We start from the raw sequence: 23,736 nt of genomic DNA, 5'->3' as shown, positions 1-23,736 counted from the left end.
TCACACCACTGGTGCTATGTTAGCTGATTATCACATGCCTTTGTTGTGCTCGGCCATCAGAGGTGTCCACCTTGCTCAGCAACTGTTTCTGGTAGCTTGTTAACAAAGTAGTATTTAAATTAATGATGAAATAAAGGCAACGGTGAGATAAAGGCAACTAAATCAAATGTGAAATACCAAAATTTAAATTTTGGCCAGCGTAAGTGCAGCCAGCTAATGCGCAGGCAGGATGCCAGGCGGGTGGGGAGAACTACAGGGGGGTTTTGCTGAGGAAGCCGGGGAGGAGGCAGCTGCCCCACTGCCTCCCACTGCCCGCTGTGCCCCCACGGCTGCCCCGGTGCTGGTCCAGCCATTGTGCGCATTGTGCAGATGGGGAAGAAGCGCCGTGGCGGCAGGGACTGCTGGCTCCCCAGGTTACCCAGGGCTGAGGAGGGTGCTGGGGTGGTGGGACACCATGCCCCTAAGTCCCTCAGTTTAAAAAACAACCACATACCCCCAGAAAAAGAGAAAAAAAAACAAGCAGAGGCTGACAATACGGCAGGCTCTCCCACCAGGCAGTGCTCAGGCGACCGACATTGCCCCGTGCCAGGAGCTGCACCCGGAGCTGCTCCCCATGCTGCTTCCCTGCTGCCTCCTCCTCCTCCCCCAGATGTAATGCACACCACAGGCACAGCAGGAGCGAGCTGGCAGGCAGTGCCCCCTCTGCCACCCGTGACAGACCTGCATAGAGTTGTCCCCGCGTAGAGCTGCCCATGGAGAGTTACCCAGCGGAGAACTGGCCGTGAGGAGCTGGCCACGCAGAGCTGGCTGCAGAGAGTTGTCCTGTTCTGGCCACCGCTCCCTCTGCCACTGCCATAGCCCTGCAGTGAAACCGGGTTGCCACGGCTGTAGCCGGTGGTCACGGCCGTGCTGCAGTGCGTGCCGTCCACCTCCGCAGGGATGTGGGCACACGTGGCCAGTGCCAGTCCCCTGCCTGCGCCCGCAGCCAGCCCGCGCTGCCAGCCCTCCTCCTGCCCTGGGACAGCCACGGTGGCAGCAGGTCCCGGGGGAGCTGGGCCGTGATGACTCTGCAGTTGGGCTGAGGAGCCGCTGTGGCTTCCTGCGGTTTATTGTCACTGCGCGTTGCAGGCGCTGCTTGCAGGACAGTCCCTCCCCTGGGGACAGCAGGGCCAGGCAGCATTTGCAGACCAGATGCCATGGGGCTGGGCAGCGAGAGCTCTGGCTCAGCGCGGAGCCGGGCAGCAAGGAGAAGCCATCGAGCACCTGGCAAAGGGATTCCTTGCCTGGATCCAAGCGGGAGGTGCCTGTGGTGGGGCAGGCGGGACATGTCTGCATGGGGGTGACCGCCGCAGGATGGCCTCTCTCTCGCCCAGCAATGAAGCACATCCCGGGAGTTGGAGGGAGAAAAGCAATTTCGTGTGGGCAGCTCTTAACCAAACGCTTACGTCATGGATGGCGAGCAGCGGTTGCCAGCCGTGAGCTCGAGCTGCCACACCGGGTTGGTGGCACATATGGTGCCGCCAGGGCTGAGCACCCGAGATAAACAGGGGCTAAATCCATGCCTCGAGTGAGGATGAGGATGGAGGGGAGCACAAGCTCGGCTGCAGGCAGGAGTGGGGAGGCACGGGCAGCAGGCAAGCTGCCCACACCACGCCACGCCATGCCACGCCACCGCGACGAGCTGCCCTGTGGCACCGCAGGCACGGTGACGGCCACTCTGCTGCCCGTGCCCGGGGAGGCAGTCTCCGAGAGGCAGCATCTGGGCACCCCCGACCCCCCAGCTCCGGGCAGGGTGGCCAGCGCACCCCTGCCCTCGGCCCTGCCCGCGCTGCCCGTCCCCCAGCAGAGCCCAGGCTCCGCTGCCTCCCTTTGTCTGCGGCTCTCGGGGCTGGGCAGCCCTGGGGGGGGGGGGGGGGGGGGGGTGAGAAAAGCTCCCTGCAAACCCAGAAGCGACTGAAAATCTGATTATTTCCCCCGTGGCTCGCCGGGGCAGGAGGTAGCCGCACACACAAAAGGCTGTGAGACAATGAGGGAGAGAAAATGGCTCCCCAAAAGGAGCCCGGGTGGCATCTGTCAGGTTAACTCTTTGCAGGGAGAAGGGCTGTGCTGAAGCACACTGGAGGGGTGCTGGCCCTGGCCTCTCCTCTGACCTCTGACCCCCTGCCTAAGATCACCAAGTTTAGGAGAAAACGATGGTTTCAAGACAAAGAAATAAACCAGCATTTTGGCTACATTTCCTTCCAGGAGCATTGAAAATCAGGCAAGAATTCGTTTACCTGTCTCCAGCCCTATTCTGGATGAAGTTTCTGAAAAAAAAAAAAAAAAAATACAAACAAGCGGTGCATCAGTTAATATTAATTTTGGTAGGGGGGGCTGCAGCCGGTGCCAGCGGGAGCCAGGCTGCCACCGGGGCGCCGCCGGCCGGACCGGGTGTCCCTGTGGGCGCTCCTGCCCCTGCCAAAGGGAGCGGGGCCCAGGCTGGGCCCCTCGGGAGAAGCCGGTGGCTCCTGCCGTGGCGTGTGGGGATGATTTATAGCCAGGGAGAAAGAATATATTGCGGGGGGTAGGGGGGGGGGGGGGGGTGGTTTTTTTTGCAGCCGGAGCAGCAGCTCCTGCCGGCCCCGCAGCCCCCCGCAGCGATGACCGGCAGCATCTCTCCCTGCTCCTGCCCGTGCATCGCGCCCTGAGGTGGGGGATGTCCCCCGGGGGGCTCCGCCTGACGTCCCTGCTCCCCCAGAACCCACCGGAGCCTGGAGAGGAGCCCCGTTTCCACCCGAAAAAAACAGCCGAAGAGACGCGTAAGCGCGGCTTTACCTGCTCTCCCGGGGAGGGCCCGGGCTCGGGCACCGCGGGGCTCCGCACCCTCCTGGCCGCGGCGCCGCTCCTTTGTGCTGGAGCTTTCCGGGGAGCATCGCATCCCCCCGCGGGGGAGCGCCACGCAAACTCCTCCTCCCGCAGCCCCCGCCGCCCGCCCGGCCCTACCCGCGGCGCGGGAGGATGCTGCGGCTCCCGGGAAACGTTCACGCTGGAAACGCGGCCGAGCCACCTGCCCCCCCCCCCCCCCCCCCCCGCCCCCCCTCCGATCCCCACGTGCCCGCAGCCCCTCACCGCGGCGGACCCGGGGGACCCCCACCCCTCTGCAGCCACAGCCCCCGCTGCAAACGCCCCCGTCGCCCCCCACCGCCCCGCCAGGACCACGGGCCCCGCCGCGGTGGCACGGGGTCCCCACGGCCATTTGGGGTGGCGTGGGCAACCCGTAGCCGTTGGGGGTGGCACAGGGGGGCGGTGGGGTAGGGGACACGGGGACGCTGGGCAGGCAGCGCTGGCGGGCCAGCCGCTTGGGGACACGGCGTGCAGGATCCGGCCACGCTCGATGGGGAGGGAAGGGACGGCAGAGACCAGCCCAGCCTGGGGACACCAGCACATGGGGGGCCGGGAGTGCCACAGCCCTGCCCGGCCGTGCCCAGCGGGGCTGGGGGCAGACCTCCATCCCGGGGCCGGAGGGCTGCTTTCGCAGCTGCCGGGCTCTTGCATTGTTCTCCAGGTCCCCACCAGGTCCCTGGGGACCCGCTGGTCTCACCACCAGCTGCCCGCCATGCCTGGCCGTGTGCTGGCCCTGCTCCCAGCCCCTCATGTCCCCCCCGAGGTGCTGGGGCTGGGTGGGCTGGCTGGGACGGGGCTTCCCATCGGACGTGGCCATGGAGGGGCTGGGAAGCTTTGCTCTTCCAGGTCTCACTGACTGGTGGCCCCAGATGGGTTTGCCCTGGGGTGGCAGCAGGGTTTCACTCAGCCCATCTCAGAACTTTTTGTTTCTTCGTCTATTCTGCATTTTTAATTATGATTTCCTGCGGAGAAAATCTCTTCCTGGGCAGCATTGTCTCCGACGGGGGGTCCTTCTGCTGCAAATGTCAGGAATGGGACATTTTCATCACAACAAACCTTTTCTCCACAGAGCTCTTCTGAAATGAGAAATTTTTCCAAACCAGCCTTTCCCTGTTGCACTTCCAGCCGCAGTTAACCACCGCTTTCTCACGAAAGAAGAAGACAGCTTGCCAGCAGCCCCCAACCGCTTCTGCTGCCCCAGTTACCCTGCAGCCACAGCCCAGGGCCAGGCAGGCAGGAGCAGGCCCTGCCTGCGCCTGCTGCGCTGCCGGGGCAAACACGGAGCCGTGAGCCCACGGTGTCACCGCGCTGCTCCAGGGCTGGCCCGTGGCGTGGGCTGGTCCCCTGCAGCGCTGCAGGCAGGGGGTCTCCCCTGCCTCTGCCCTGGGCATGGGAAGTGCTGCAAGATGGTGCGGGTGCAGGGGCGTGCATGGGTGTGCATGGGTGCAGGGATGGGTGCAGGGGTGTGCATGGGTGCAGGGATGGGTGCAGGGATGGGCGCAGGGGTGCACATGGGTGCAGGGATGGGTGCAGGGATGGGTTCAGGGGTGTGCATGGGTGCAGGGATGGGTGCAGGGGTGCACATGGGTGCAGGGATGGGTGCAGGGATGGGTGCAGGGGTGTGCATGGGTGCAGGGACGAGTGCATGGTTGCACAGCGTGCAGCTGCAGCTTGCTGGATCCTGCAGCTCCTTCCAGCTCCTGAGGAAGGCTGAGGCTCAGCGATGGCCGCACCGTGTCCTCCTCAGCCCTGCTGGAACTGCAGCGCAGACCCTGGGCAGGAGCTGGCAGACCGGGTCTGCGGGGATGTGTGGGTCCCACAGAGCCCCTGAGCTGGCAGCCAGGCTGGCACAGGGACAGGACAGACAATCCTCACCAGCGGGGTGTGCAGCACCACGCAAGGGCTGCCCTGCCGCTCCCGCTGGCTCGGCACCTGGCTCCTCTGCCCTGCACCGGGCCCGACACCGCGCCCTGGCCCCACAGCACCTCGGGGGGCTGGCAGCAGGGCCGAGGGCAGGCCATCGCATCATGTTGCAGCTCCGTACATGAGCCGGGCAGGGGCTTCACCTGCCTGCAACAGGGACACGTGGATGCCGGTGCTGGCTGCAGGGGCAGAGAAGGACGGTCGTTTCCACCACCACCTCCTTCCCCATCCCTGCCCCTGCAGAGCCCCCCTGCTCAGGCACGGCATCACTCCCAGCCACGCAGTCCCACAGCACCCCCTCCCCAACTGCCACCGCGCCACCGTGGACAACTGAGCCTTTATTGAGCTTTGCCCCCACCGCCCCGCGGGAGAGACAGTGCCCAAGGCGTGCAGCCAGCGGCGCCGCGGCTCCGGCGCTGGTGGTCACTGCTGGACCCTGCGGATGGACTGGACCTGCCCCGTCTGCGCGTGGGAGCCCCACTCCCGCACGTGCTTGTACTCGCCCGCGTGGCTGTCGCTCTCCAGGAGGTACTGGAAGCCCCGGTACCCCGGGTACTGCGAGCAGACCCACCTGCGAGGGAGCAGAGAGCGGTGGCGGCTCAGGGCTGGCAGCACCGCTAAGCACCCAGTGCTGTGGGCGCCGGGCGGCGGGCAGGGTGCCGGGCGGCGGGCAGGGTGCCAGCAGGTGCCAGGGCACCCTCAGCTCCAGTGAGCGCCCCCAGTGCGGGGGGCTGGCAGGGTGCAAGCCCCCCGGGTACTCACGCGCCGCCACGGACGAGGAAGGAGCCCACGGTGCTGCTGCCCCAGCCCAGGGCGGGCAGCGAGGGGCAGTCGTCGCTCAGCTCCCCACGCTTGCCCTGGAAGTTCTCCTGCTCAAAGAGCATCAGCCTGCTGCGCCCGTGGTCCTGCTGCCGAGAGGGGCACGGCGTCGGCACGGCTGACCTGCCCAGGCCCCCGGGCAGTGGCCAGCAGTGGGCTCTGGGGCGGGACCAGCCCGGTGGTGGGCTCTGGGGGCCGGCCCCGCAGCGGGGAGCCAGGGTGGGGGCACTCACGGCGCAGGCGATGGGGCGGAAGGAGCACATCCTCTCCACGTGGTAGGCGTTGCTGCCGCTCCACGCCTCCCAGCACGGGTACTCGCCACGCTCCAGCACGAACTGCTGCCCCTGGAAGCCGCAGTGCTCGAAGCCTGCCCACCTGCCGGGGGTAGAAGGGGGGCGGTGAGACCCCCCGTGGTGCCCATCACCCTGCTTATGCCTGGGGCTGTGCTCGCTGCACCCTATGGGGATGAGGCCATTCCCCAGAGGAGGCAGCCCTGTGGCTTGGGTGGCAAAAGACACGGGAGACCCCCATCCTCCAACCCCCTGCCACCCGTGGGGTCCCACGGGACCATGGGGTCGCGGTCTCCCATGACCCCCACTCACGCCCCGCTCTCGATCTTGCAGGAGCGGACGGTGCTGAAGCCATGCTCCAGGGTGCTGTAGCAGTCGGTGGTGAACTCGTGCTTCTTGCCCTGGAAGAAAGCCTCATCCCACACCACGATCTGGGGAGAACGGAGGGAGTCAGGGGGCTCCTCGGCTGCAAAGGCCCCGAGCAGACGCTGCAGCCCCACGTGTGGGCGTCCACGGGGCTCAGGCTGCGCTGCCGGTCCTCCCCAGGCTCCTGTACCTTCCAGAGACCGGAGGATCTCCTGCAGCGGTGGGTCATGGTGGCTCTGCTGGGGCACAGGGGAACGGGACCATTAAAGCTTGCCTCAGGCAGGTGCCTTGCTGACCCCCACGAGCCTGGCCTCGCCACTGCAGCCTGGCCCGACCCACTGGCCCTGCGCTGGGGGCTTTGCCCTTCCCTGGGACGCCCATGTCCCAGGAGTGAGCTTCAGGCCATGCACTGCACGGCCAGTGCAGGCAGATGGAGGCAGGAGCCTGCATCCAGCCTCAGGATGTCGCTCCAGCCTCTGCTCGGATGAAGCTGCCCTCGGGAGCCCACGCACGTCCCTTCACCAGGGGCATGGGAGGCAGCAGTGGCGTTTCTCCATGCTGGAGCAAGCCAAGAGCGAGGGCTGGGGCTCTCCCAGCCCACCCGGGGCTGCCGCCTGGGCTGTGCCAAGCAGCGGGTGTCTGGCAGGGCAGCCCCAGCCCTGGCAGCCGTCCTGGCAGCATGGCACAGCACTGCAGCGGGGTGAGCATGCTGCCTGCCCATGCACAGGGCTGCACGTGCCCAGGGAGACCCCTCCTCCTGCAGGCAGATCCCTGAGCCAAAGCCCCCGTGCAGGCAGCCCCAGTGCAGGCAGCCCTGATGCAGGCAGCCCTGGTGCAGGTCCCCAGGCGTGCTCACCACGTGCAGGCAGGGCCAGCGCCCGGGGCTGCAGCCAGAGCAGCGCTGAGCCAGGAGCGCTGCAGAGGTGGCCACATGCCCACACTGAGCGGTGGCACCCGCTGCCACGGCCAGCGATGCCCCCCGCTCCTCTCGCCACCACTCCCCCGTGCCAAGGCGTGTGATGGCCAAGCGGTGCCGCAGCCCGTCCCTGGTGGCTGCCCTTGTCTCCTGCCCCGACTTCAGCATCGCGCAGCTGCCAGCCACGCCGTGCCAGCAGCCTCGGGTCCTCCTCCACATGTCCCCACAGCAGCTCCGCTCCCAGGACCCAGCCGTGCGGGGTAGGGGCAGCTGCTGCCAGGCTCCTGCGCTTACCTGGGGTGAGGCGCTGGTGCCGGCGGAGGTGACATGTCCAGCAGCCCTCCGGCTGGGTTTTTATAGCCTCCAGATAGAGACAGAGCCCAGGAGAGCATTACTGAAACCCCTAACTCAGCACATGGCGGGGAGGAGGGACCGGGCAGAACAAAGGCGACGCTGCAGCGAAGCTGATGAGCCGGGATGCCGCGGCTCCCGCTCCCCCAGCCCACCGGGCTCGGGCTCTGACCCCCGGCCCCGCAGCTCCAGAGACGAGGCATCGCCCCAGGAGTCTGCCAGTGCCCCTGCCGTGTGCCCTGCCCCGGCGTGGGGCTGGGCTGGGACCATGAACCCCAGCTCTGGCCATGCTCCTCGTGCCCATGGGCAGCACTGCCTGCCCCTGGCTTTGGCTGGGGGCGCGGGGAAGTTTTCTCACCTGCATTTCTGGGAAGCAGGAGGAAAGACGCGTCTCCACTTGCGGCAGTGCTTTCTCCCCTGCTAGGGCAGAGCAGCTCCCCCCAAAAGCCGGGGTGGCCTGTTTGCAGGTTGAGCACACAGCAAGCATGGAGCATGGTACCCAGCGGGGAGCGGGGGAAAGCGAGGGACAGGGTTGCAGAAGGCATTTGAGGGAGTGAAGATGCAGATCAAGACTCCAGGAGCGCGGCAGCAGCCTCCTGCCTCTGGGACCTGGAAAAAGCCCGCGGCATCCACATTGTGGGTACCTAAATACCTTCAAGCTTTGCTCATGGTGACACCCCACCCCCCCCCAAATTATCCTGGGGTCATGCTGGGAGCGTGCAGGGCTCCGAGGGCACCTTGCAGAGGCACCCACACAGCCTGCCATGGGAGGGGGGAGCAGCAGGGCAGCGGTTGGGTGGCCAAACCAGCATTCCCAGGCAGTGCTGTGTTTTGGGACAGCATTTGCTGGGGAAACTGCCCGGGTGGCTGAGCTGGAGCATCCTCCTTCAGGCAGCCGCAGCCCTGGCAGCCCTGGGCACTGCAGAGGAGGCCGAGCAGGCGAGTGCGGCAGCCGGGGGGGCTCACCCGCAAGCGGCTGCCCCTGGCTGCAGTGGGGCTGTGCTGGCCATCCCCGACATCTGCAGCCCCCCGCAAATGTGTGTTCAGCACAAGTTGTGCCCCCAGCCTCTTGTTGTGGCCTGAGCTAAACTCAGCTTGCCGCCGGCCACCAGCGCGGTGACCACAGCTCGTTCGCTCTCCGTGACGTGCCCCGGCACGGGGACGTGGTTGTGCGGAGCCCGGGCTGGGGCTGGGTGCGCCCATGGTGCCGCTCAGCACCGGGCAGGGGACGCAGCCGCAGGAACTCCACGTGCAGCGGGGCTCACCGGGGCAGAGCAAACCCCTTGCGCTGAGCGTGCGCCCGTGCCCGCGCCTGCCGGGGCCGAGCTGGGCCCGCTCCAGCCATCCGCACCGGGCGTGGGGCTTGGGCAACCCTTCGCTGTGTTTGAGCTGCGCATCCCACGTGCCCCTCAGTGCCGGGGCGGGACGCTGCAGTTGAGGGGCTTTCCGAAGCGCCTGCAGCCAGCAGCAGGGATGCTCAGCGGGGAGGGCAGAGATTTTGTGTCTGGGGGGCTCAGGAGCTGCCCAGGACAGGTCCCTGCTGTCAGCCCTTCCACAGCAGTGTCTCGGGGAAAACCACTGGGCCACCGAGCCCTCGGAGGAACAGCCAAAGCAAAGTGGGGCAGCCATCTGGAGCAGAGCTTGGTCCCTCCGAGCACGGTTTTCCAATGCCCACGTCCAAAGTTGCTGGAAGGGAAAGCAGAGCCAGAAGCAGGGCAGCAGAAGCTTGGGGGTTGGGTGAGATGTGCTGATCAATGCCCAGGAACCACAGCCGAGGCAGCCCCATTAAAAAAAACCCACCCTGGATCCAAGAGGAAGAGAATGCAGCTTAAAATAGACATGTGTCTAACAAAGATGAAAAAGAACGCAGACAGAGAGCCGTGAATCACAGAAAGCTGCCCAGCGCCAAGGTGAGCGACCAGGCTGCGGGGAGTGCCCAGGGAAATGGGGCAGCAGCACCTGCACCCAGCCCTGCCTGTGGGCACAGTATAGCCCACCATAGCCCTGCAGGAAAAGAAGGAGGGATCAATAAAAGCTTTTTGTTTGGGATTTTGGGCAATAGCCCAGAGGGTGCAGCTGGATCCCACCGCTGCTGGTTGATGCTTCACACTTGAGGGGAATGAAAGATTGAAAGAACTGAGTGCTCTGAGCTTTCTGAACGCGTAGCCTTGGGTGATTTACTGCTGCCGGTGATGAAGAGCCGGCCCAGGAGTGCTGGTGCTGGATGCTGCAGGAGGCTGGGGGTGTTGGAATGGGCCGGGAGGAAACAAGTGTGCAGGTATTTACACGATGAACAGGATCACAGCAGGCAAACGGGGACGGCAGCTCGGTGGGAGTCAGGGGAAGGTCCCCCAAGCTGCCTCCTGGTGCAGAGAGCGGCCGTAGGGCGCAGGAGATGCGGCACTGCAGGCTGAGCTGCCGCAGGGACTGGTGCCCAGCGTGTCCCCGGCCAGCCACCCCGCGTCCCCCTCTGCCTGCCATCAGTCACAGACAGCACCGATGCACCGAAACCCCACGTGGGATCTGGTACCATGTAGTGTGGCAAAAAGAGGTACAGAATGAGCACAGCAGAGGTTAAATGGGCTAAAACCTAGCCAACGTCCCCGCCAGTGGACACGGTGAACAGGGACATCCTCAACACCACTCTCAGGGACTGGGATGGTCTGGAAAGTGTCAGCTTCGATTACACGTCGTTCGGGAAAAAAAAAAAAAACAACTCTTGAAGCATTTCAGAGCACTTAAGTCTCACATCCTGGCGTCTTCAGGGCAGCGCCGTCGGGCGTTGGCGGGTACGGAGCGAAGTTTAGAGCGAGAGATTTAGTGTTTGGCGGGGAGAAATGAGCACAGAGCGGCCGCAGGGCATCGGGGCACGGGGCTGGTGCACCCTCCCCGGCTGCAGCGGCGCTGGAGCCGGGTGCCCGTGCGGGTCTGGCGCCAGGGGCGGTGGGCAGGGGAGGGCGGCGTGCCGGCGCCGGCTGGGCCGCGCGAGGGCTATATATGCCCTGCCGGGGCGGCCGCACGCGGGGCAGCGGGTGCTGCCGCGCGCTGCAAAGTGGCACGGTCAGGTCTTCTGTTGTGCCGCGGGCACAAAGGAAAGTGCTGGGTTCAGCGGCTGGGCACGGGGCCGGGGAGAGGCTTCCAGCTCACCCAGCGCTTTGCAGGATGTGATGACTGGGCGGCCGCGCAGACACTGATGAGCTGGCAGTTCCTTTGTGCGCCCGGCCGGGGGTCTGCCCTTGCCAGGCTATAAAGTGGGGGCCTCGCTGCGCCCCGAAACACAAGCCCGCTCACTCCAACAAGAAGCAGCAGCTGCCCAGGTAAGAGGACAAAGTCCCCGGGCACCGGGCTGCAGCCGGACCTGAGGGGGGGAGAGGGAAACGCAGGGTCTCAGCTGTGACCACCGCTGGGGCCACCAGGTCTGGGAGCACCCCGGTGCTCAGTATCCCGCTGCCCTCCGCTCCCCCGGCGGCCCCTGGTGACACTCACCGGCAGGGTGCCCACCGGTGGGCTTCATGCAAACTGGGCTGTCCCCATCCCACCCCCTCACACGCTGCCCCGGTGCCCAGCTGGGGTCCCAGGCACACCCCGTGCGGGATGGCCCCAGCACCCGGTGCAGCATCAGGCCCCAGCCTGGCTGGGGAGAGCAGGGAGCACTGGGGGTCTGGGCTGCCCTGGGCACTCCTGCAGTGGTGGGACCACGCTCAGGGCTCTCCTGACCACAGAAGTGGGCACCTGGGACCTCCCGTGGTCCTTCTGCTGAAGGCAGGACCCCCTGCTTGTGCCCACCTGGAGAACCTCCCGGCAGCTCCTCTCCCGGGCCCAGCCGCCCACCCTGTTTCTGAGCCCCCCATCCCAACGCCACCATCCCCAGGGCAAGGCGAGGGCTGGGGTGGGTGGTGGGTGCCCACGTCCGTGCCTCCCCTCTAACCTGCTGCTGGTATCTCTGCCGGGTGCCCTGTCCCAGACTTGAGCCCAACACCGCGATGTCTGAGACCACAAAACCCGCTGCTCCCGGCCAGGCCGCGGAGGAGAAGGAGAAGGCAGCCCCAGCTCCAACTCCATCCCTCGACCCTGCTCCCGTCGCAAACAGCAAGGGCGAGGAGCCCTCCACAGAAGCCTTCAGGGTAAGCCCTGCTGCTCCCCACACGCAGGGGCACGGGCCGGGGGTGAGGGATGGTGGCAGCATCCCCAGGGCAGTCAGCAGGAGGAGAGCGCGGGCGGCCGAGGGGGAAGGACCCTCCTCGGGGAGCAGGAGGAGAGCGCGGGCGATGCCATCCCTCCCCGCTGCATCGCTCCTGGGCAGCAGCTCTCAAGGTGCAGGATTCAGGCAGGGGGTGCTGCAGGAGGGACACTCTGGGTGCCCCGTGGCTGGGACAGCTCGTTGGGGACCACAGGCTTTGGAAATGCCCTCCCCCCTGGTCATGGCAGCAAGGCTGGGTGCTGCCACCCGCTCCCTCAGGTCACCCTGCGGTGCTGCAGGAGGGTGGAAGAGGAGGCTGTGGGTGACAGGGCCAGCATCGAAACGCTGCTGTGATGCCAGGGCAGCGGGCCACCGAGGTGCTGCAGTGGGGCTGGGGACAAGGGGTGAGCGATGCCAGGGCTCCGGCAACGCTTCTGCGCGTGCCAGGCAGCAAAGGCCACGGGGCGGATTCAGCTCCTGGAAAAGCAGCTCCTTTCTGGCCTGGCCAGGGCCTGCTGGGGGCACTGACACAGGGAGACGTGGCTTTGCAGCCGCAAAACTGGAAGCAGGATCAGGCCATCTCAAGGCAGGGATGGCTGCCAAGAGGGGACCTTCCTGTGCTCAGCCCGTGTTGGGATGGGCTGCTCGTGCACAGAGCTCAGCTTGGCTTGCCCGGGCGCCATACCCGAAAAGCTGCAGGAAGCCTTGGAGAGCCGAGGAAGATGCCAGGGGGAGTGTGCAGGGTCCGTGCAGGGACACGCAGCACTGCCCTGCCCTCCCCGAGCACGCCTGTCCCCATCCGACCCTTTCCCTCTGCCCCCAGATTGTCGTCTTCGATCAGGAGAACTTCCAGGGCAGGCAGATGGAGTTCACCACTGAGTGCCTGAACCTGGGGGACCGCGGCTTTGACCGGGTGCGCAGTGTCATTGTCACCTCTGGACCGTAAGTGAACCCAGCCACGGAGGGGACCGTGTCCCTGGGGATGCCCTGGGGAGGTGGGGACGCAGTGCTGGGGAGCAGTGGGATGTGCAGCGGGCATTTCCCTGCAGCCCAGGCAGAGAATGGAGCAGGACCAGCGCAGGAGCAGAGCTGGGGACCCCGGGTCTCCTTCGAGGAGGGCAGGACAACCTGGGCAGGCGGGAAGGGTGCCAGGGCCGTTTGTAAAGCACAGGCACTAGAGGCAAAGCCAAAAGCCGAAGAAAGGTGGCCATCAGCGCTGCCACCCAAAGCTGCCTAGGAAATGCAAGAGACCTGTAGACTTTAGAGAAGCCAAGGTGAAATGAGGCAGGTGCCCTGGACCAGTCTGGTGGCCAGGGCCACCGCAGAGACAAGGCTGGAGCGGGCAGAGGAGGGCAGGCAGGCAGCTCCGCACGCCTGCCTGCACACAGGCAGCTGAGCAGCGATAAAGGGGCTGGGAAGGTCCAAAAGCCGTGGGAACAGTTGACACAAGCAGGGACAAAAACGATCGCCAAACTAGATAACTGAACAGACGGATGATCTTCGTGTTGAAAGAGCTTCTCACCACGTCCGTGCCTGGCTGGAAACGCCGTGCCCGGGAATGCAGCCCGGTGGTGGGGCAGCCGGGGGGGCTGGCAGTGCTGCGGGGAGGATGCACGGGACATGGCTCATCCCGACAGCAGCGCTCAGGGACCGGGCAAGGTGACCTGTGGTCACCTTGGATGACACCATGTAGCACCGATGACAACTTTGTTATTAGGAACGCAGAATATCCAACTCTTCTTGAAACGGAAGGGGGACGGAGCAGCCCCGAAGGAGCTCAGGTGTGGTGACGCCTGGGAAGCCACACTAGATATAGAAAGGGTGAACCCTGGAGAAGAGTGTTATTGGGGTCCTAAGTCCCCAGAGTCTGCTGGAGAGTCACTGGTGAGACCCTGGGCCCAAAAATTTACTTAGGGAAAGACAAAATCAACCAAGCTGAGCCTTAGAAGTCAGTGGAAGGTCGCGTGGCCTGTGGTACCCGAGCACATTAGGTACCTCCTGCCATGAGGAAAATGCCTGTTGGCATCTGCAGAAAGAGCCCCGTTTCGCAGGGAAAAGGGAAGCGGCAATTGCAGGGCTGTTCTGGTGCCAAGGGGCTTTTGGAGCGCCCAGCCTGTGACATTCACAGCGCAGCAGCACCTCGTGGCAGTGCTAAAGAGGTGACACCGCAGCTGAATAAGCCCCGAGCTCCCGCACCCTGGTAATGGGATGAACGTCAGAGCTGGCTGAAGCTGGTGCAGTGAAGCATGCAAGCGTGCCAGGATTAGCAAGCCAGGGCAGCCCCGGCGGTGCGAGAGGGAGAACAGTCAGTCCTGAGGTAACGCGAGGACGAGTCCGCGGTGTGCGGCGCGCAGGGCTGGCCAGCTGCCCTGGGGTCCCGCCGCCCCCCGGGCTGAGGAAGGGGAGTGCTGCCAGTACGCCGGTGCCTGCTGCCCGCCTTGCTGCGAGCGCTCAGCTGAGAGCCCGCGGCTCGGCGCTGCGCATCAGCTGCCGGATCTGCGCTCGCCATAGCACCTGGGCTGGGAGAAAGGCGGGAGCAGGGTGGTGGGGCCAGTCCTGGCACCCACAGCTTTTTTTGGGCGCTGGGAGCCCAGCTGCGGAACCCTGCAGACCGGCTGAGTGGGAGAGGAGCTGCTGGGTGGTATCTGACCTGCTGTCGTCCTCCCCCTCTCCCCAGCTGGGTGGCCTACGAGCAGGCCAACATGCGCGGGGAGATGTTCATCCTGGAGAAGGGCGAGTACCCTCGCTGGGACACCTGGTCTAGCAGCTACCGGAGCGACTGCTTCATGTCCATGCGTCCCATCAAAATGGTGAGCGGTCCAGGAGCAGAAAGCACCCAGCGGGGTCTGGCCAGGGCCGGATCTGCGTTGCAGGGCTTTGCCCGTGCGACCTGGCGCCTTCCCTCTGTCTTCCGCAGGAGGCTGAGGACCACAAAATCTCCCTGTACGAGTCTGCTGACTTCAAGGGCAACAAGATGGAAATCCAGGAGGACGACGTGCCCAGCCTCTGGGCTTACGGCTTCTGCGACCGCGTGGGCAGCGTGCAGGTGCCCAGTGGAACGTAAGCCGGGCCGCGGCGGCGGCTGCCTCCTGCCAGGCTCCCCGTCCTCCCCCGCGCCCCGGCTCGCCGCCCGCTGACCCCGAGCACCCGCACAGGGCTCTCGGGCAGCCAGAAAGTGCCACACGGCCGTTTTCAGTGGCGTAGCCCATCACCCAGGGGTTCGCACCCGGTGCAACGGGAGGCAGGGGGGCTAGAGAGCGTGCCGGCCACGTCACCGCTGCCTGCGGCGGCCGACCCCGCTCAGGCGCCCTCTGTTTGCTTTTCCCGCAGCTGGGTCGGGTACCAGTACCCTGGCTACAGAGGCTACCAGTACCTCTTTGAGACCGGAGACTTCCGACACTGGAACGAGTGGTCTGCCTTCCAGCCCCAGATCCAGTCCATCCGCCGCATCCGGGACATGCAGTGGGACCAGAAGGGCACCTTCGTCACCCCCGACGCGCCCTCTGACTGAGCGTGCCGCCTGCTAGCTACGAGTCCCGGGCCCCGTGGGGCACCCCCGCCTCCCCTCGCGCTCGCCTGCCCAGCACTTTCCTTGTACATTGCACATTCCCTGGATGTACTCGACCTTGTGAGGCAAATTAAAAAAACCCCAGAAGACTAGAGCTGCTCGGGAGTCGGTGCTGTGCCGGCGCGGCCGCGGGCGTCGAGCTCCACTTTCCCGCCCGCCTGCGGGCAGCCCGGTGGGCCGCGGCGGAGGGGGGTTTTCCAGGGGGGAACGGCTCTCAGGCCCACGCTGGAGATGAGGGAGACCCCGGCGAAAGGAGGCAGGGGGTGGCGGGAGGCTCCTCCAGCCGTGGCCTCACCAGCCCCCTGTGGTTGGGGGGGGAAGGTCTCAGGGGGAGCCCACGGAGCACGGGGGTGTCGCGGCTCCCTCCGTGCCTGCGGGGCGGGGGGGGCTCCGGGGGCCATTGCCGGTGGGGGCACGTCCAGAGGCCGGTCTGCGAGCGGCAGGACCCGTCACTAACGACCGGTCGTTAAGTGCGGCCAACCCAAGGCCAAGTCACTTCCAAGGCGCTGTTTGTCCCCTCGGTCGCCGTGTCCCCTGTGTCCCGTCGTCCCCCCGGCGCTTCCCCTCTCCCCTCGTCCCCCTCCCCCCCCCGTCAGGCACTTTCCGGGGCATTTCCCCGCGCTCCTCATCAGCGACCACAGCGATCCACCGCGGCGCTTGCTGCTGTGGGCGGGGGGGCGTGCCCGGGGGCGATCGGTCCCGCCCCGTAGCACCCCCGGCCCCGGGACCTCGCAGGGAGCGGCGGGGCGGAGCGCGGTGCCGGTACCGGGACGGACCGCACCCCCCCCCCCCCCCCCCCGTCCGTCCGTCCGTGCTGCCCGGGGAGCGCGCGTGTCCCGGGCACACGCAGACGCGTCGCGCACACGCAGACACGCGCGCGCCCCCGGTGCGGGCACACGCGCGTCGCGTGACGCCGCTGCCGCCGCCGCCGTCCGCGCGCGCCCGATACCGCCCTCCAGCCCGGCGGTGGCGGCGGCGGCGGCGGCGGCGGGGCGCATGCGCAGCGAGGCGGTGCGCGGCGCGGGGATCCCGGCCCCTTGCGCGTGACGTCGCCGCGTCTCGCGCCGCTCCGGGCCGGCGGCGGCCCCGGTGTCGGTGAGTGGCGGAATGGGGTTGGGGGGGATCGGCACGGCGGGGGCCGCCAGCGCTGCTCGGCAGCGGCTCCGGTTCGATTCCTCCCCCCGCCCCGCCGCGGCGGCGGCGGCAGGCAGGTGACAGCGGCGGGGCTTCGCAGCGCTCGGTAGCGGCGGGCGGTGCGGGCGCTGGGAGCAGCGCGGGCAGCGCTCGGTGCTCGGTGGGTGGCGTGCGAGGTGCCCGGTGGAAGGGGCGCGGCGGGCGGTGCGCGGGGCGGCGTGGGTTGCTCGGTGCGGGGGGTGCGGGGTGCGCGGAGCCGTGCAGGGTGCGCGGAGCGGTGCAGGGTGCGCGGAGCGGTGCGGGGTGCTCAGTCCTTGGAGCGGTGCGGGGTGCGCGGAGCCGTGCAGGGTGCTCAGTCCTTGGAGTGGTGCAGGGCGTGCGGAGCGGTGCAGGGTGCGCAGAGCGGTGCAGGGTGCGCGGAGCGGTGCAGGGTGCTCAGTCCTTGGAGCGGTGCAGGGCGTGCGGAGCGGTGCAGGGCGTGCGGAGCGGTGCAGGGTGCTCAGTCCTTGGAGCGGTGCAGGGTGCTCAGTCCTTGGAGCGGTGCAGGGTGCGCAGAGCGGTGCAGGGTGCGCGGAGCGGTGCAGGGTGCGTGGAGCGGTGCAGGGTGCTCAGTCCTCGGAGCGGTGCGGGGTGCTCAGTGCACGCAGCGATGCAGGCTGCATGCTGTGCAGCGCAGGGTGCGCAGAGGTCAGTGCTTGGCGCACAGCGCAGGGTGCGGGGTGCAGGGTGCGCCAGGGACCCCCGTCTTCCCCTGTGCCTGCCTTCCGGCGTGCCCCCCTCGGCCCTGGCCGTCCTGGGAGCCCAGCACCAGGCCCTGCCCTCCATCACCCCGTGCATCATCCGCATGGAGCGCAGGCTCGGGCACGCTGCCTGTCAGGAGGCACCCACAGGCCAGGGCTGTCCGTATGTCCGTCCATCCAGGCACCTGGGGCTGAGCCCTCCTGTGCCGTGGTGGCGTGGGCAAGCGAGTGCTCAGTGAGAGGCTGCGCCCGCAGGTCTCAGTCAGCGTCAGCCTCCACTTCGGGGCTGGAAGGTTTTGGCAGCAGCTGAGGTCTGGGGCAGCTGCAACCTCTGCTGCGGGGCTGGGGGTGCAGGCGCCTTGTCTGGAGGGGTTGCAGCCAGGCTCGCGAGCGGCTGCGTTGGCACCTCGCAGCCCAACCCGAACACCGGCGCTCTCCCATCTCCCATGGGGCCGTTGCCCCGCGGTGCTGCTGCACGGTGGGGATGCGAGAGCCACGCTCAGATTCCTGGGGACCCGTGGCTGGGGTCGCAGTCCCTGGCGGTGCTGGCAGCGTGTTCCCGCTGCTGGCAGCGTGAGCTGGGCCACGATCTTCCACGGGAAGGGTCTGGTTCGCATGGCGCGGGCCTTTGTTCTCCCCCTCGCTGTGTTTGTTTGCGTGCTCGGCTCTGTCCAAAAAACATCTCACAGCTTGAAAACCCTTCGCACGTCTTCCGCTGCGAGTCAGAGCCCGGCCCCGCCAGCTGCTTGTGCTGGATGTCCGGGCGGCGAGGCTCGGCTCCCCCCTGCACGGCTGTGCCACTCCCTCCTGCTTGGGCACTGAGCAAGGGTGCGTGGAGAGATTACCATGATTTGTGCGAACAGGTTTCCAAATTTGACGTTGCTTTTCTGGGAATACTGCGGCGTGCTCGCGGGGAGCTTGTCGAGTGCCAACGCGGGTTCAGATGTTTCCTCCAAGCAGGGTTTTGCAATGGCGTGCTTGGCTGCAGCTCCTGCTCGGTGGCTGCATGTGGCACCCAGCAGGGACGGGCGTGCTGTGCTGCCCACAGAGAGAGCCAGGGGTCTGCAGGGTGCTCACGCAGGGGAGGCAGCCCCTGAAATCGGGCGCTGATTTCCAGCGCTGACCTTCGGAATGGCCGCACGGTCTGTCTGCGAACCCGCACGGGGGGAGTTTGAGGAAGGGGCTGGTGGATGGTGCTGGTGCAGCAACGGAAGCCCTTCCAGCAGCCTGCGGTTTTGGTCCAGAGCGCTGAGCTTTCTCCATTCCTGTGAGCTGCTTCTGTGCCCGTGTGCGTGCAGCGGCTGGCGTTTCCCAGAAGACTGGAGCATCGCTGCTGGGACCCGGCCGTGAGAGACGGTTTCCATGCCTCAGCGTTTGGTGGCACGACAGCTGAGATGGCACAGCCACCACTGTGCCCCCAGGAGCCGAACGCCCCTCGCCATGTCCCGCAGCGGCAGCTGAGCCGTGCATGGTGCTGCGCGGGTCCTTCCCAGCATCGCCCAAAGCCGCTGCTGCAGCCGGCGTTGGGGGGCATTGCTGCGGGGGGGAAAGGGGGGGCAGAATTATACCCCCCTCCATGGGCGCTGCCAAGATGTCCCAGGCTGGGGGCACAGAGGCGGGAGCTGCTGTGGGTCTCCCCAGGACGCGGTTTGCTAGTGGGCCCCCCAGAAGGACGGGCAGGCTCACGCTGCTGCCGCGCTCTGCCTGTAGGTTTTTAAATCTGTCTTAGTAATTTCTGTCGCTATTTTGAGAAGGTGCTTCCAAAGGCCGTTTGCATCACAGAGACGCTGAGCCTTCGGGGGACGAGCGGGATGGCAGGAGCACCGTGAAACGCAGCGGCTGCCGAGAACGTTTTTGGAGAGAGGAAACAAACACCCGGCGGGTGGTTTTATTTGGCGCCGTACAGATGCGTCTTGTGATGAATTTGCGATGCGTTTGGGAAGCCTCGGCCTCGTGCCTCGGCAGAGAGTGTTTCACTTCAGATTTCGCAGCCCCCCGAGCGCAGGCAGCGAGCGCGCAGGCCGGCGGGAGAAGGTTGCCGCGTCGTCCTCTGCCTGCTTTGTTTCATACCGTTTCGCGAGCCTTTCGGCTGTGCAGATCTCCTGCCCCTCGGTCTGTCTCCAGGACCGCAGGGGTTCTCCTCAGAGAAATCCTGTCGAATGGTGAATGATGCTTTTTCCCCCCCTTTTCATTCCCAGTCCATCCTTCTGTGCTGGCCTCACAGTGCGGGTGCGGGCAGGACCGTGGGTTGGCAACGCTGCCTGGGGCTGGCCCTGCCCGCAGGAGCCGTGCAGCGTGTGGCCACCCCTCACCCCCTCGCAGGGTCTGCGAACCAGAACCGCCGGTGGCAGCGGAGGGCAGCTCAAGCTGCAGCGCTCGGAAGTTAAACGAGCAGCTGGTTCCCATCGCGTGGCCCCAGATGAGCCCGCCCAAACCGAGACCAGGGAATCCACAAGTGGCTGCAGCACCGAGGTGCTTCTCCATGGAGAAATGACCGCCGGCTCCTCGGCTCCGGAGCCGCTGCAATCCGCAGACTGCTGCTGCGGGGCAGGGAGAAGCAGCTGGGGTATTTCCAGTGCTCCTGTTCCTGCTTGGTGCTGGGGGTGACTCCTGCGGTGTGAGCCCCTGTTTTGGGCAGTGGCCGTGCCCAAACACGCTGCAAAGGCGGGTGGGAGAGCACCCACCCCCCCACCTCCTCCTCGCCTGGGCAGCTGTGCTCACAGCTGGCTGCAGGCCAGCGCGGCCGGGTGGGACAGCATGCAGGAGGTGGGACAGCGTGCAGAGGAGGGACAGCGTGCAGAGGAGGGACAGCGTGCAGAAGCAGCCCTCGGTGGCCCGACATTTGCAGATGTCAGTGGCAGCAGAGGACACCCAGGGCTTGCAGCTGGGCTTCTGCAGACAGGAACCGAGCCGTGAAGCACTCGGATGTGCTGTTCAGGGTGATTTGTTGCACGGGTCAGCCACACTGGGCGCAGAGCAGCACGTCTTGGAAGGACCTGGTTCCTTTTCTTCTGCCCGTGGTTTCACAGGAGAAGCTTCCCCCTCGCCGGGGCTTGGTGAGAGGTCGCTGCATGTCCTCGCTGGGGGCTGTGCAGGTGCACGGGCTTTGCACCCTGTCGAGTGGGAGGCCACGTGTTCACGTGTCCCTGAAGTGGGTGCTGGGCAGCGCTCTGTGCCCTTCCCAAAATTACCGGCCTTTGTGGCAGCTGGCGTGTGCCGAGCCTGGCTGGGCTGCGGTGGAGATCCCAGGGCCGCTCCGTGCTCAGGACCGTGTGATCTGCACCAGGAGCCACAGGGAATGGGGCAGGGACGAGCAGAGAGGGGCTGCGGGGAGGTGGGGTACAGCAGCGTTTCTTCCTCGCCTTGCTGCCCAAGGGGTGTGCAGCGTGCCCCTCTGTCCACGTCACCTCTCCGCAGTCAGTGCCTTCAGCTCTGGGGATGCATGGTGTTGCTGCATGGGGAAATAAAATATTTTGATTTTGTTTCTTAGGCAAATTTGAGGTTTTGGGGTTTCTCTTGCAGAAACAATCTTTTATTTGCAAATCCTGATCTTTGTGTGTGCAAGAACTGAGCTTGTTGAGACTTAACGGTTTGGCACGTGGATTTGGAAGATATTTTTTTGAAGAGACTTACTATTTTTTCTAGCAGCTCCTCTGACTTCTTTTTCTCCCTGTTGTATGGCGGGCTCTGACCGCCCACATTCACGCGGGGAATCTTTGTTCAGTTTTGGGAGGGAAGATTCATGTTTGCACCGAGCGCGGTGAGTTAGCGCAGAGGCTGCAAACTCCAGCCCCCCTCGCCCTGAAGCGCTCCCCAGGCCCCTCTCCAGTGGGGTTCCCCAGGAACCTACCCTGGGCTGGGCTGGGGGTTGGAGGGACCCCAGTCAGAGGTGCGGGGAGGAGCAAGGGAACAGCTCCGTGCTTCCCGAGAAACCCCTTGTCCCGCTCTGCGGGGGGAGCAGGACAATGGGGCCACTGGTCAGGGTGCAAGAGGAGCGAGGTGAGAGCATGTTTGTCCGTCTGTCGCTGTTGGTGCAGGGGCACACGCGCTGGCTTCGCCTCTGGGCCGCTGCAGCAGCGACTGCGGAGTGATTAAGAGAAGGTGAAGCTCTGTGAGTTGGAGCCGTGGGCTGATTAAAAGGCAGGAGCGTCCCCCCCGAAGCGCAGAGCTCCTGCCCCATTTCAGCACAAGAGCCTCTGAAGCAAAGACCGAGCCGATCTGCTGGGGGTGGCCCCATCCATCGCTGGGGGGGTCACGGACATCCCTCCTGCACCGGTGGCACGGGGCGGCGGGTGGGTCTCCCTTCCCCGCCTGTACCCCCTCGTTTGGCTCGGTCCTTCCAGCGGCAGCTGTGCCTCCCGACCCTGCTCCTGGAGCCAAGGGGGAGACGTGGTGAGCCCCTTCCCTCCTGGCTTTGCCAGGGCTTTGTTGGGGTGCAGCGGCTTGTGCCAGGTCGCTGGGGGTGGGTGCCTCCATCGCTGCCTGCTGCCAGCAGCTTTCACTTTGGGCGTTTCATAATTAATAAGCCAGTTTGAGAGAAAGGCTGTTACCTTGCAGAGAGGTTGGCAGAAGTGGATACTGTGGTTTCTATCACCGGACGATAAAATGCCATCGCTGTGCTTGGCACAAGAGGCAGGCAGAGCAAAGTTGCTGTAAACTGCTGGGATTTTGATTATTTCAGGAACATGGTAGCATTGAGCAGGATAATAAAATGTTTTTCTAATCCTCACAGCCTCGAGGCAGTAAGCAAACAGTCCATTTGTGCTGTGAAACGTCTGTCGGTTCTTTGTTGGTGCGTTCAAGCAGGCTGGCGCGCCGTGCATGCCTCCCTGGCCAGGCTCTGCAGGGATGGTGGTGGTGTGTTGGGGTGCTCGGCTGGGAACGCGCTGCGTGGCTCAGGGCTTCCACCTCACAGGCTTTTCTGAGCTGGCGTCGCTGCAGGGACTCTGGCTGCTGCGTCGCGTTGAGAGCGCCGAGCTGAAAGGAAACGGGGCAGGACCTACGAGCGCAGCAGCGTGGGTGGGTCCTGAGGCTGTGGTGCAGGTGAGCTGAGCCGGCGGGGTGCTGAGATGCGAGCTTCAGCACCCTCCCTGTGGTTTGGGTGCTGGGATGTGGGCTCGAACGCTCCTTCTCACAGTCTTTTGACTGTTACGATTCTGCTTGGGATGGCATCAGCGGTACAAATGCAAACCCCGGTGCTGTTGGTTCTATTCGGGGATTTTCAAAGGGACACATAACCCTGAAGTGCTCTAAAATCCATGCATTTTTCCCGGGATTGGCTTCTGGTTCCTGTAGGTGTGCCTGGGTTTGTGGCCTGCAGTGCATCCTCAGCTTTAGTAAGCAGAAACGGTTGTGCTGTTGATGTTGCTGTTCTCGCCACTTGGTGGCCTGAAAGCAACTTCTTTTCTCTTACAGTGCTGTAGGTGCCGTTCAACAGCTTCGTTTCATGCACATAAAAGCGGGCTCTTCTCATCACCCGGAGCCTCAGGCCGTGGCTGACCTCCGGCAGAGGTTTGGGCAAAGCCCCTGTTCTGCTGCGAGTGGCTGCAGTGTCGACTGGGCTGGGCAGCGAGCCGCGGCACGGGTTGGACCCTGCTCCCGCAGGCTGGCCGGCCCCGCGGGGGTCGATCCTGGCTGGGCTGGGCTGGGCTGGACGAGCCCCAGCCACGGGTTGTGCAACGGGGCTGGCGCTGCCCTTGGGCCAACGGCAGCCGTGCCCGTGGCGGCCTCCGTGGGCCCGCAGCAGCGAGCAGAGGTCGGTGCTTGCTCCGTGCCTGCTGCTTTCCAGGGCTGCTCCTTGACCTCTGGGGGAATGTTTTAAAATTTGTTGTTTGGCTTTCGCTCCGGCTGCTTTGAAACTGAGATGGAGAAACACCCAGTGCGTCTGCGTGCCAGCAGCCCATCCCTTCCCGTTCCTCGCCCTCAGCCTCTGCTGACTCTTCCCAGTTTTCCTCTCCCAGGGCTTGTTTGACCCCTCTCCTGTTCGCTGCGGTCTCCTCAGGACGTGAGCATCCCTGTCCTGCCAAGGGAGATGCCTTGGAGCCATCGGGTGTTTTGAAACGGGTGTTAGAGGTGCCACCGGGAGAAGCACGCCTGCCCTTGGTGGGGTCAGTTGTCTGGGCGCAGGTTGGGACGGCAGCGGTTGCCCTCAGGCAGGCTGCGTGTGTTTGTGTGTTGCGTGCCGCCTGTGAATTAAGTGGACTATCAGTTAGGTAATTCAATTTTGCTGATTTGTAAAAAATTAAATTGGTGAGCTGGATATATTGGGATATTTCTTGCTGACCACAGCTTCTGCTGCTGTTCCGCCACAAAGACGTCTGCAGTTCGTCATCCTTTTATTAAGCACCAATGGCTTGAGCTAATATTTTCCAGGCCACACCTATGTCTTTTGGGGAAGTTGCAGTCAATAGCATTTGTTTCTGGGAATGGTTTAAAGAAAAATGCATTTTTTTGGTCATATGGAGCTTCTCATAGAAAGTGGTTTTGTTTGTAACTTGTCGCCGCTTTGAAAAATGGACTCGAGGCATTGCTCCCTCGCTGCCCACGGCGCACGGCTCCCTCGCTCC

At 65.1% G+C, this 23,736-nt stretch overlaps 2 protein-coding genes across 2 annotated transcripts; one reads left to right on the top strand and one right to left on the bottom strand.

Annotated features, from left to right (window-relative positions):
* Positions 1–5,229: 5,229 nt before the first annotated feature.
* On the bottom strand, positions 5,230–6,513 carry CRYBA4 (crystallin beta A4). The gene is made up of 5 exons (XM_086474346.1): positions 6,472–6,513; positions 6,228–6,346; positions 5,859–6,000; positions 5,569–5,711; positions 5,230–5,377 (listed from the first exon to the last, which is right to left on the bottom strand). Exons 1-5 carry the CDS (start codon positions 6,508–6,510, stop codon positions 5,230–5,232), a joined length of 591 nt encoding a protein of 196 aa, XP_086330472.1. The 5' UTR covers positions 6,511–6,513.
* Positions 6,514–11,531: 5,018 nt separating this feature from the next.
* Positions 11,532–15,239, top strand: CRYBB1 (crystallin beta B1). The gene is made up of 5 exons (XM_086474330.1): positions 11,532–11,672; positions 12,552–12,670; positions 14,406–14,538; positions 14,646–14,788; positions 15,059–15,239. The coding sequence occupies exons 1-5, from the start codon at positions 11,532–11,534 to the stop codon at positions 15,237–15,239; spliced, it is 717 nt and encodes a 238-aa protein (XP_086330456.1).
* Positions 15,240–23,736: the final 8,497 nt, after the last annotated feature.

This window comes from Leptosomus discolor, chromosome 16 (assembly GCF_034619465.1).
Source record: "Leptosomus discolor isolate bLepDis1 chromosome 16, bLepDis1.hap2, whole genome shotgun sequence".
Lineage (NCBI taxonomy): Eukaryota > Metazoa > Chordata > Aves > Leptosomiformes > Leptosomidae > Leptosomus > Leptosomus discolor.
The sequence above is the reverse complement of the archived record's forward strand: the minus strand, read 5'-3'. Positions and strand labels throughout refer to the sequence as shown.

Coding starts and splice junctions, on each gene's coding strand:
- CRYBB1 (XM_086474330.1), top strand. CDS start 11,532: ATGTCTGAGACCACAAAACCCGCTGCTCCCGGCCAGGCCGCGGAGGAG. Junction 11,673..12,551: donor CCTCCACAGAAGCCTTCAGG/GTAAGCCCTGCT, acceptor CTCTGCCCCCAG/ATTGTCGTCTTCGATCAGGA. Junction 14,539..14,645: donor CCATGCGTCCCATCAAAATG/GTGAGCGGTCCA, acceptor TGTCTTCCGCAG/GAGGCTGAGGACCACAAAAT.
- CRYBA4 (XM_086474346.1), bottom strand. CDS start 6,510: ATGACCCACCGCTGCAGGAGATCCTCCGGTCTCTGGAAG. Junction 6,001..6,227: donor TGCAAGATCGAGAGCGGGGC/GTGAGTGGGGGT, acceptor TACCCCCGGCAG/GTGGGCAGGCTTCGAGCACT. Junction 5,378..5,568: donor TTCCTCGTCCGTGGCGGCGC/GTGAGTACCCGG, acceptor GCTCCCTCGCAG/GTGGGTCTGCTCGCAGTACC.